This window comes from Zea mays, chromosome 3 (genome assembly GCF_902167145.1).
Source record: "Zea mays cultivar B73 chromosome 3, Zm-B73-REFERENCE-NAM-5.0, whole genome shotgun sequence".
Classification (NCBI taxonomy): Eukaryota; Viridiplantae; Streptophyta; class Magnoliopsida; order Poales; family Poaceae; genus Zea; species Zea mays.
In genome coordinates, this window is record NC_050098.1 from 145,805,624 (window position 1) to 145,818,201 (window position 12,578).

Consider the following 12,578-nt stretch of genomic DNA (forward strand, 5'->3'; position numbering starts at 1 on the left):
CCAAGAAGAAAAAAATCTTATAAATAACTAAATGTTTTATTTCGTGCTAGAATTTGTGTCTAAACCCGTTTTTAGGTACTGTTTGGTTGAAGAGCCAAGTAGAATGGAGCCGTTCTGTCCCAGTTTTGTTGTTGTTTGGTTACAAAGTAACTAGAACGGAATGGCTCCAATTAGGGAATATTCTCCTCAGATCCGGAACCATTCCACTCCAAAAAATCAACCGAACGGAGCCGCTCCGTTCCCATCCCGCTCTCACAGTCACGCTCCGTTCCGTTCACTCTGAAACCAAACAAAAAACAGAGTCGTTCCGTTCCAGATTACCAAACACAGAACAGAGCGGCTCCGTTCCTAGAATCTGGGATGGAACGGCTCCGTTATACTTGGCTCCTCAACCAAACACTACCTTAGTCGACGCTAGTTCGAATTATTTCGTGCTGTACGTGATTTGGTCTACAGTTTTTAAACCTAGCGCTGACAAAAAAAAAAAAACCGAACCAGCCAACACCAGCGATCGCCACCGTCCCGCCGGCAGCGTCCGACCTGATCGATCCACGGCCGCCGCCAACGCTCATCCGTCCCCCGAGCGATCCGGCGGCCGCGCGGTGTGTCGTCGCATCCCCAGAGCTCCCTTGGTGACCCACCCATCCGGCCACCTCCACTGAACTCAACACCGCAACTGCTTCTCTGCCTCCCTCCTTCCTTCCCGGACCCAGTCTCCCAGTCGCGTCGCATGCTATTCAAATCTCTCACCCTCGCCGCAAACGCAGTCCACTGACTTCTAAGCAACCCTAGCTAGCTCTGCTCCGGCCGGCGCCCATGGTCTCGCGGGGACTCTTCGGCTGGTCCCCGCCCCACGTCCAGCCGCTCACGCCGGTCTCCGAGACCTCCGAGCCGCCCGAGTCGCCCTCCCCCTACGCCGCCGACCTCGGCCTCGGAGGGGACGGCGCTCCGCCGCCTGACGACGATGCCCAACCGCCCCTAGACGATGCCGACGACGACCCGGACCCGCCGCCCGCCGCTGTCCCCTTCAAGCGCCTCTTCGCCTGCGCCGACCGCCTCGACTGGGCGCTCATGGTCGCCGGCAGCCTCGCAGCCGCTGCACACGGAGTCGCGCTCGTCGTCTACCTCCACCTCTTCGGCAAAGCCATCAACTCGCTTCATGCCCATGGGCGGCATACCCACGACCTCTTCCACGATATCAACCAGGCAATTGCATATGCGCTCTTCATTCCTCTTCTTACCCACCCTGTTAGCTACTTATACCTGAGAACAACATAAACAACGTTTTTTCTACCTCCTAATCGTTCCTTCTTCTTTGAGCTGTTCCCTAATAGCAGTTGTTTCCTCTGCAGCACGCTTTGTACTTCCTCTATATAGCCATTGGCGTTTTCTTTGCCGCATGGATAGGTAAGACGAGTTTATACATGTTTGGTTGTCGCATGATATGTTAACAAGAGTGGAAGTAAATCTACCAAATCTCTCACATCTACAGAGGTTTCGTGCTGGATTTTGACCGGGGAAAGACAGACGGCAGTGATTAGATCAAAGTATGTTCAAGTCCTCTTAAACCAGGACATGAGTTTCTTTGATACATACGGCAACAACGGTGATATTGTCAGTCAAGTACTGAGTGATGTCTTGCTCATTCAGTCAGCTCTGAGTGAGAAAGTTAGTTCTTGTGCCAAACCTTCCATGCTCATTTGTGTCTGTCACATATATATGGTTACTGAGTGATTTGTCGTTTTTAGGTTGGAAACTACATTCACAACATGGCTACATTTTTCGGTGGTCTTGTCATTGGTCTGGTCAACTGTTGGCAAATAGCTTTATTGACATTAGCAACTGGGCCCTTCATCGTTGCTGCAGGAGGAATATCAAATATATTTCTCCATAGGCTTGCAGAAAATATTCAGGATGCTTATGGTGACGCAGCAAGCATTGCTGAACAGGTGTGTGGCATACTGATTTTGCAATTTGAGTACCTTTTCTTTCTTTTGACTTCCTCAAAACAAACAATATTTACACAATCAAGCTTGAAACTCTGAATGGTAATTTCACAGGAAAAATGTTTTCAATGCTGGGTCATTAAACAAGGATAAACTATTAAGATGGATTGAAAATATTTCTCAAAACTGTCATTATTTTTCAATGAAGAGCATGTTTGGACTGAAGATATTTCTTTCTGCTATCTACATTTTCTCCATGATACTAGTTATGGTTGTGACACAATATTGGCAAGTTAAAATTTATTTTTAAAAAGCAAGCTTTATTCAGTTAACATGATGTTGCACAATCAGGTTCGAAGATTGGACAAAATGAAGATTTTATCTAATGTCTATTATTAAATCATCCACCAAACTGCACCTATATGTATGGTCGCATAATAAGACTCAAGGATCTGTTGAACTTGCTTGTAGGGGTGCATCATTAGGCTAGGTTTCTCACAAGATTGCCTCTTGAATTTTGAAAGCGCCACAAGACAAGGGTAACAGAAACAAATAAGCACACGCCCGCCCGCACACGCACACACACACACAGAGATGTATATAGGATAATGTCTGCATGGAGCACCTAGGCCTTGAAAACTGCAGAGTGCAGACTTGTTTTAAGTCAGGCAACGACTTGGTGCATTATTTTAGCTAGGAAAATCCACTGTTTCTGTTCTACTGGTTTACTGGAAGCTCAAAAATAAACTAAGCATCAATGCTTATTTTGCAGGCAATCTTGTACATTAGGACCTTGTATTCCTTCACAAATGAGACCCTTGCAAAATATTCTTATGCTACTTCACTTCAAGCAACACTGCGCTATGGAATCCTTATAAGTTTGGTGCAAGGTCTTGGTCTTGGATTTACATATGGCCTTGCCATATGTTCTTGTGCCTTACAACTTTGGGTTGGGAGGTTCCTGATCTCTCATGGAAGAGCTAATGGTGGTGAAGTTGTAGTAGCACTGTTTGCTATTATCTTGAGTGGACTGTAAGAATGTAGATTTTAAGAGTTTGTTTTTAGTTTAATTTAAAAATGTACCCTAATATTCATCAAAGCTTTTAACTCATTGTAGTGGACTTAATCAAGCAGCAACAAACTTCTATTCCTTTGAGCAAGGACGTATAGCTGCATACAGACTATATGAAATGATAAGCCGTTCAACATCTACTGTGAACCAGGATGGTAGTACCTTGTCTTCAGTTCAAGGCAACATCGAGTTCCGCAATGTCTACTTCAGCTACTTGTCCCGCCCTGAAATCCCCATCTTAAGTGGATTCTACCTCACTGTACCTGCTAGAAAAACTGTTGCTCTTGTTGGCAGAAATGGTTCAGGAAAAAGCAGCATAATTCCTCTAATGGAACGCTTCTATGACCCAACCTTAGGTATTATCGTTGGCATCTATTAGTACCTAATATTTTATTTTTTTACATCAATTATGGCTTATGTTTACCTGTGGGACTATACTTATATGTTACAGGTGAAGTGCTTTTGGATGGGGAGAACATAAAGAATTTGAAGCTAGAGTGGTTAAGAAGCCAAATAGGACTTGTGACTCAAGAACCAGCTTTGTTGAGCTTGAGCATCATGGAAAATATTGCATATGGTAGATGTGCCACAACTGACCAAATTGAAGAGGCAGCTAAAACAGCTCACGTGCATGCTTTCATCAGTTCACTAGAAAAAGGATATGAAACACAGGTTCTACAGCTGCTATATCACAGTTGTCTATTGAATTGCGCTTTTTAGCAACTGTAACATGGTTATTTGATTAAAATTAATATGACAGGTTGGTCGGGCTGGCCTTTCTCTGACAGAAGAACAAAAGATAAAACTTTCCATTGCTCGTGCTGTGCTCTCAAATCCATCAATTCTTCTACTGGATGAGGTCACTGGTGCTCTTGATTTTGAGGCAGAGAAAGCAGTCCAGGAAGCACTAGACATTCTAATGCTTGGGAGGTCTACCATCATCATAGCTCGGCGCCTCAGTCTTATCAGGAATGCTGATTATATAGCAGTAATGGAGGAAGGTCAACTTGTTGAGATGGGGACACATGAAGAATTGTTAAACCTTGATGGTCTTTATGCAGAACTTCTTAGGTGTGAAGAAGCCGCAAAACTCCCAAAGAGGTTTGTCAACCCATCCTCTTGACAGCAACTTGCTGAGTCCTTAGCTCTGTTTTTTGGTTCTCAGTCAGAACACGACCAACTTTTTTCATTCTCTCTATCAATAGCTAATGCCTTTGTTTAGTGTAATTTTCAATGCCAATGCAGGCATGTACTAAAATAAAATCTGCTTAACTGCCACCATCATTTTTTAATTACCTTATTTGCTCTACCTTAGTGGTTTAAATACTTCAATCATGCTTTTTGTTAGCAGTACCTTCCTATTCTACCCATGTGTGCTAGGCAAGGATAGTAATCAGGATTGTTATTGATAGAATCCAGGCTAGTTATGGTAGGAGATATACCCTGATTGGTGTAGGGGATCAATCTGTATCAGCCCACACTAGGAAGATCTGATTCTGATCGATAGAGGAGATCACTCTGGCGCTGTTTCCATAAGCACATGATCTCCTCCTCCCCCTGTATAATCTGTAACCGGTTGGCACTCTATTTATTCAATATACAATAGCCTAAACAGCATATCTCTCTCACATGGTATCACGAGTTCGGGACATTCCCGTTCCTTCCACCTTCCGCTAAACTCTGCAGTCGCTGCACCTGCGCGCTGTATCTCTACAGCTGCTGCACCTGCGCACTGCTCCATGGACGACGACCACCCACCGCCCGCCCTAACCCTCGGCGCCTGGTGCCCCCGCCGGCACTCAGACCAACTCTGTTGCCACCGTCACCGGCGCGGAGGAAGCCCAACGCCTCCAAGCAGCGCAGTTCGCATGCGCAACCACTCTTACGCGCGCTCGTGACGTTGAGCGCGAGGCCGCTGATGCTACCAGGGAGCACGATGCTGCCGATGCGCACATCTGCGACGCCCTGGCACGCGTCGCTCAGGCTCGTGCCGCGGCTGACCCCCTCGACGACATTCCCGACGACGACGTCGCATCTCACCAGTCTGACCTCGACGCCCAACTTGCAGTTCCTGATGCTCGCGTTGCTCTTCTCATCCATGAGGCAGCCGCGCTCATCAATCTCCACGCTCAGGCAGTCGTCGTCCAGAACATTCGGGCTCTCGTCCCTGTGGTTCTGGACATCTTTTCCATGCTCTACACCAGGTGGCACGACTTCTTCCTCCTCGCCGTCGGCAAGTACACCCTGGAGGACCATGTCCTCACCGACAACTTCGCGCCCACTTCCCCTGACTGGGTTCGCATGGACTACGTCGTCAAGTCGTGGATTGTCGGCACCATCACCACTGACCTCGCTGATGCAGTCCTCATCCGCGACGCTATTGGCCGCGTCGCCTGGCTTGCCATTGAGTCTCAGTTCCTTGGGAACCGCAGGACTCGGGCCCTCTTCCTCGACACGAAATTTAACAACTTTCGCCAAGGCGATCTCTCCATCACCGACTACTGCCACAAGTTCAAAGGGATGGCTGACGCTCTCGGGGACCTTGGCGAACCCGTTCATGACCGTACCCTCGTCCTCAACGTCATGCGCGGTCTGAACGAGTGTTTCACCAACATCGACCTTCATCTTCGGCACGGATGACCTCTTCCCACCTTCCTCGAGGCACAAAATGATCTTCTTCTTGAGGAACTCACCTTAACACATCATTCCTCCTTGCCGGCCACCGCTTTCCTCGCCTTCGGCTCCATCAGGCCTCCGCCCAAGCAGGAACATGCAGCCCACCTGCAGCAGCCTTCCAGCAGCGCTGCCAAGCGCGACAAGCGCGCTGGGAAGAAATGCGACCGTGTCTCCAAACAACCTAGGCAGGCCTCTACGACCACCTGGCCCAACTTCTACAATCCTTGGTCTGGATCCATGCAAATGTGGCCCGGACCACGGATGGCGCCACCTACCCACCCGACGACTTCTGCATGTTAGAATATTTCCATACATTTGTACTTTCCTTTATCTGGGCTGCCTTCCATCCTCCTCTTGCGTGAGGAGGATAGGTATGGATACCTGGTCAGGCTTAGTAGGTTGTGCTGTCCTATATGGTACCTAGGATCAGCTTCCTTAGTTTAGCCTTCAAGATCTGTTAAGGGTATGATTGCCACAGGCTGTCGCACTTCCCTTAGTGCGGCCGTGTCTCCAAACAACCTAGGCAGGCTACAATTATATTTTTTGTTTATTTCTAAACACTAAGGTACGTGTGGTCTGGTGGTTAGCCCCAAATTTCTGGAGCAGAGGGGTGTGGGTTCGAGTGCTCGTTCTTGTTCCACACTATTTTTTGCGGGCGCTGGGCGTGGGGAGGGTGAAGTCATGGTAGCACCAGGTGCCCACATTAGGTTCTCACCTTAGTATCTCACCTTCACTCGGCCAGACATCACATATGCAGTGCAATAGATCTGTCTTCACATGCACGACCCGCGAGAGCCCTACCTCGCTGCACTGAAGCACATCCTTCGTTACGTTTGTGGCACTCTTCATCTCGGCCTGCTGCTCCATCCTTCTGCCCAGACTGAGCTAGTGGTTTACTCCGATGCTGATTGGGCTGGCTGTCTAGATACCCGTGGGTCTACTTTAGGCTTTGTCGTGTTCCTAGGCGATAGTTTCGTTTCCTGGTCCTCGAAGCGTCAGCAAACAATATCCCGCTCTAGCGCTGAGACTGAGTACCGAGCTGTTGCTAACGCCGTCGCCGAGGCTACCTGGCTTTGACAGCTATTACAGGAACTTCATGCCCCTCTGCGCCGCGCCTCCTTGGTTTACTGTGACAACATCAGTACTGTCTACATGTCCTCTAACCCTGTTCAGCACCAGCGCACCAAACATTTGGAGATTGATCTTCACTATGTTCGTGAGCGCGTGTCTCTCGGTGATATCCGTGTTCTTCATGTTCCAACATCTTCACAGTATGCTGACATTTTCACCAAGGGGCTACCTTCTTCGGTCTTCACGGAGCTTTGGTCCAGTGAGTCTGAACATCCATTCCTACGATGCTCCGACTGCGGGGGTGTTAGCAGTACCTTCGTATTCTACCGATGTGTGCTAGGCAAGGATAATAATCTGGATTGTTATGGATAGAATCCAGGCTAGTTATGGTAGGAGATACCCTGATTGGTGTAGGGGATCAATCTGTATCAGCCCACACTAGGAAGGTTTGATTCTGATTGATAGAGGAGATCACTCTAGCGTTGTTTCCATAAGCCACATGATCTCCTCCTCCCCCTATATAATCTGTAACCGGTTGGCACTCTATTCATTCAATATACAATAGCCTACACAACATATCTCTCTCACACACTTTTTTACTTTATTTTTCTCCAGGTACCTTGTCATTATAATGGTTGTTCTTTGTTTTATGATATGATGTATTTTTCTCATTTAAACCATTGCAATCTTTGAGTTTATGTTTACCTAGTAACTGTGGTAACTTCATTACCACTATCCCTATTTTATTTTTATTATTCATGCTAGACTAGATGTATGGTTTGGCGTGCATAATCTATATACTTTAATTATCTGTGTTTGCTTTTGTTTGATTGTTACATGTGACTTGAATTAGCCTGCCTACAGTGGCTTTGCTTAGAATTTAATGGTTTTGTTGCAAGTGACTTCATTTTGAACTTAAATTCACACTAGGATTAGGGCTGAGTTACTTGTGTGAAGCATTGTCTAAATGGTCAGTAAAGTTCGTAAAAGTGCTGTTAGCATCTAGTATATATTCATAAATTGCACGGTTAGGACCACTTCAACTATTATTATGCTACTTTATGTTGGCTTCTGATTTCGATGTAATTCAGCTCTTTAGATGCACCTCTTTTACATAGCTACATTATATGTGAATTAGTACTTTGTTTTATTGATTCACTAATGGGATCTAAGTTTTTTCTGGGCTAATCAAGACAATTTTCTCTCCTGAACTGTTTCAGAACACCGATGAGAAATTATAAAGAGCCAAGCTCCTTCCAAATTGAAAGGGATTCGTCAGCAGGTCACAACTTTCAAGAATCATCTTCTCCAAAGATGTCAAAATCGCCATCACTTCAGAAAACACATGGCTTTCTCACATTCCGAACTTCAGATGCCAATCATAACTCACATGAATCACCAAATATTCAAAGCCCCCCTTCAGAGCAAATGGCAGAAGCCAGGCTACCAATGGTTGCATCTGAGAGAGCTCCATCCATCAAAAGGCAGGACAGTTTTGAAATGAAATTGCCTGATCTTCCCAAAATTGATGTCCCGCTGCATCGACAGTCGTCAAATACATCAGACCCAGAATCTCCAATATCTCCATTGTTGACTTCTGATCCAAAAAATGAGCGCTCCCACTCAAAAACTTTCAGCCGGCCTCTTGTCATCTTTGATAGTTTTCATGCTGAGGATTCCAAGCAGCAGCACACAAAAGCACCATCTTTTTGGAGGCTTGCAGAGCTTAGTTTTGCGGAATATTTTTATGCTCTGTTAGGAAGTGCTGGGGCTGCTTGTTTCGGTTCATTTAATCCTCTTCTTGCTTATACAATATCTCTTATAGTAGTGGCCTACTACAAAATAGGGGTCCGTGATGTACATGCCGAAGTGAATAAGTACTGCTCATTCATTGTTGGCATGGGTATAATTACTGTACTAGCCAACTTCTTGCAGCACTTCTACTTTGGTATAATGGGAGAGAAAATGACCGAGCGTGTCAGAAGGATGATGTTTTCTGGTATGACCGTCTTTTCCTTTATGTTACTTTTGTAGTCCCATATTTGATGGTGCAACCTCAGCTCTTATAAACTATCTAGTTTAACATCCATAAATAAAGCACATATTCATGAGTATTGAACACAAGAAACAATGCTGCTAAGTTCTATTGTGTATAGATTATAGTAAACCATTGTTGAAATATCAGAGTTCTCAAATTCTGTTTATTGTATTCCAGCAATTCTGCGCAATGAAGTTGGTTGGTTTGACGACGAAGAAAATAGTGCAGACATATTATCAATGAGACTTGCAAATGATGCAACATTTGTCCGCGCTGCTTTCAGTAACAGACTTTCTATATTCATTCAGGATACATCGGCCATTCTTGTTGCACTTCTTCTTGGTATGTTACTACAATGGCGTGTTGCTCTTGTTGCATTGGCAACGTTACCCATCCTTATCATTTCTGCGGTTGCACAGGTTAGCTCTCATCCATTTCAACATCCAACATAATTTTACTATATTCCTAAGAAGGGCGGGCCTGGCGCAATGGTGAGAGCTGTCTCACTGAGTCACCAGGTCATGGGTTTGAAGCAGTCTCTCCGCATTTACATGGGGAAGGCTCGCCTCAGTCTATCCTTTCCCTAGACCCCACTCACGTGGGAGCCTCCGGCACTGGGTCTTCCCCTCCTCAACATATTAAGGTCTATTATATGGAAGTAAAGCCTTTCCTTACCTGTATGTATGTATTTTATTATGGCTCTCTAAGTTTTGAAGTATATATTTTATGGAACTTAATGTGGAACAGAATCAAATATTTTTGTTCTTGAACACACATGAGAGCTGCACATCTTTATAGTGCAGAGAGAAGAAATAACAGCCCCTTACAAACAACCTTCCCATCTCAATTATGAGACAAGGAAGGGAGACACCGGATTGGCAGATTCTCATCTCCTCCTGGAAGGTAGTATTGAACATTGGTGAGAGGAGAGGCGCCATTAGAGAGACACTTGTTCCTTTGAAACCACAGGGTCCAAGCACCCAAAATCACAACAGTATTAAACCCCTTCTTTTGGCCTTATCAAACCATAAATTTGCCTTATCAATCCCTTGAATTGCATCAAAACTTAATCTTGCAGTTACAGATGAGCTGCACTAAGGTCACTGTGCCAGGTCCGGCAGTACCTTTTGTGCTTCTAATAACTTTGAAGAAAGTGAGACTTCTAGTCTCTATGACAAGGTTATATTAAGCGCTAGGCGTTAGGCCACTGCTTAGCTCCTAGAGAGCTTAAGTGTTTATAGGAAACAGTTTTAGCTAGGAATCAGGAGTTTTAGCTAGGCTCAGATGAAGACATCTTATACAAAGCATGTACTAATTAAGCTTCCAAGTCAAAGCATCCGTCTTAGACATAGAACAGAACAGAGGAGATGGAGGAGCAACAGATAAATAGCAAAGGGGGAGACTGGAAGACTGGAGGAGCAGCAGAACTATGGCGTCGCTGACCCTGGTGGGCGGCGGCTGGGGAAGACAGGAAGAGCCGAAGAGGACAAACGGACAGGCGGTGACGGCAGACCTGGTCGACTGGGGAAGAGGGCCTGACCGGCGGCAGCAGCAGCTTCCACAAGCTCTTTCTTTCCCACCGTTTCCCTCCTCTCCCACACGGCAGCTCTCGCCCTGTTTCCTTCTCTCACATGCAGCAGCATGCCAGCAGCTCCCACCTCCCGCACGTCTTTTCTTTCCCGTCGTCCTTTTCCACCCTTCTTTTTCCCGCCCTTCTTTTAAACTTTCATGCGCTTTTCCGTGCGCCCAGGCCCGCTTCCACCCGCATTTTTCCGCTTCAGCGCGCACAACGCAAATTAGGCGTCGCCTACGCGCGCCCACCGCGGAAAACAGCGCCTATGGCATAAGTGCCGCGCTAAGGCATCGCTTAACGCCTAATCGCGATTAGGCGGGCGCTTAAACACACTTTTTGAACATTGCTCTATGAAACTGAAAAATGTTTGATAACATGCATTTATTTTAATACCTTGCTTCAAATAGTAAACCTCCTCGTCGAACTGCTTGATTGGGCTCACACTTGGATTGCTCTTCTGCAGAAAATGTGGCTTTCTGGCTTTTCCAGAGGAATTCAGGAGATGCACAGGAAGGCTTCTTTGGTTCTTGAAGACGCTGTGAGGAATATCTATACTGTGGTGGCTTTTTGTGCTGGTAACAAGATAATGGAACTTTATAGATTGCAGCTTGGCAATATTCTCAAGAAAAGCTTTATACATGGGATGGGCATTGGTTTTGCCTTTGGCTTCTCTCAGTTCCTTCTTTTCGCATGCAATGCACTTCTGTTGTGGTATACAGCCGCTGCTGTGAAGGACGGACATCTCAGTCTCGTAACAGCTGTCAAGGAGTACATTGTCTTCTCTTTTGCGACTTTCGCACTGGTGGAACCATTTGGCCTTGCCCCTTATATACTGAAACGCCGGAAATCCCTGACCTCAGTATTTGAAATTATTGATCGTGTACCCAAGATTGATCCAGATGATGCCAGCGGCCTGAAACCACCTAACGTGTATGGGAGCATTGAATTTAGGAGTGTTGAATTTTGCTACCCTACGCGCCCTGAGATGATGGTTCTGAGTAATTTTAGCCTCAGAGTGAGTGGAGGACAGACTGTTGCTGTAGTAGGTGTATCAGGATCCGGGAAGAGCACAATAATTTCTTTGATCGAGAGGTTCTACGATCCAACTGCTGGGCAAGTTTTGTTGGATGGGCGTGATTTGAAGTTGTTCAACTTGAGATGGCTGCGGAGCCACATGGGGTTGGTTCCTCAGGATCCTGTTATATTTTCAACAACCATAAGAGAGAACATAATATATGCAAGGCACAATGCAACTGAATCTGAGATGAAGGAAGCTGCCAGGATCGCGAATGCCCATCACTTCATCAGTAGTCTGCCTCATGGTTATGATACACATGTGGGAATGCGTGGGGTGGATTTGACTCCCGGGCAGAAGCAGCGCATTGCCATTGCTCGTGTGGTGTTGAAGAATGCGCCCATTTTGCTGCTTGACGAGGCCAGCTCCGCTATCGAATCTGAGTCGAGTAGGGTGGTCCAGGAAGCCCTTGACACATTGATCATGGGAAACAAAACAACGATTCTGATCGCACACAGGGCAGCGATGATGAAGCATGTGGATAGCATCGTTGTGCTAAATGGTGGTAGGATCGTCGAGCAGGGAAGTCATGATTCGCTGGTGCAGTTGAATGGTTTGTATGTGAAGCTGATGCAGCCTCATTTTAGCAAAGGGTTTCGCCAGCGTAGACTAATATAGCGGCTCTGGTTGTAGATGGTGTACATTAGCCCGCCCGTGGAGCTAAGCTAATCAGCTCTGCTTCACTGACCAGATGCCCTGTGGCCATTCCTTTTTTTTTCTTTCCTTTTTGGTAATCGCTAATTCTTTTTTCAGTGTGTGTTTGGTGATCACGAGGCTGGGAAGGGTGTTACCCTGTTCGGTGTAGTTTTTGTTAGCTTATTTTTTCTTTTGTGGTAGCCTTTAGAATTTGGTCTTGCTGATGCTGGGTTTGGGTGTAGTTTGGAACTGGAATTGTAATTGTAATCAGAGCAGTGGTGGGAGGAGGAAGCGCGCACTATTGTTTCGCCAGTAACTGTCTAGTCTAAGCAAGCATGATGATGCTAGGAGATGGTTTTGTGGTAGTCAGCATCATTGTAACCTCTTGTGATTGTTATTTGCAGAAAATTAAACTACATTTTCAGTCATGTGTACCTTTTCTTTTTGGTTGATTGCTGTGTAACCTCTTGCTTAACTGCCCCATCTATATA

General features: G+C 46.1%; 1 protein-coding gene across 1 annotated transcript; it reads left to right on the forward strand.

Moving 5' to 3' along the window:
* Positions 1-438: 438 nt before the first annotated feature.
* On the forward strand, positions 439-12,515 carry LOC103650682 (ABC transporter B family member 20). The gene is made up of 11 exons (XM_020550329.2): positions 439-1,206; positions 1,353-1,407; positions 1,493-1,668; positions 1,749-1,949; positions 2,719-2,978; positions 3,064-3,374; positions 3,470-3,690; positions 3,779-4,119; positions 7,986-8,764; positions 8,981-9,222; positions 10,840-12,515. The coding sequence occupies exons 1-11, from the start codon at positions 817-819 to the stop codon at positions 12,067-12,069; spliced, it is 4,206 nt and encodes a 1,401-aa protein (XP_020405918.1). The 5' UTR covers positions 439-816; the 3' UTR covers positions 12,070-12,515.
* The last annotated feature ends 63 nt before the right edge of the window (positions 12,516-12,578 follow it).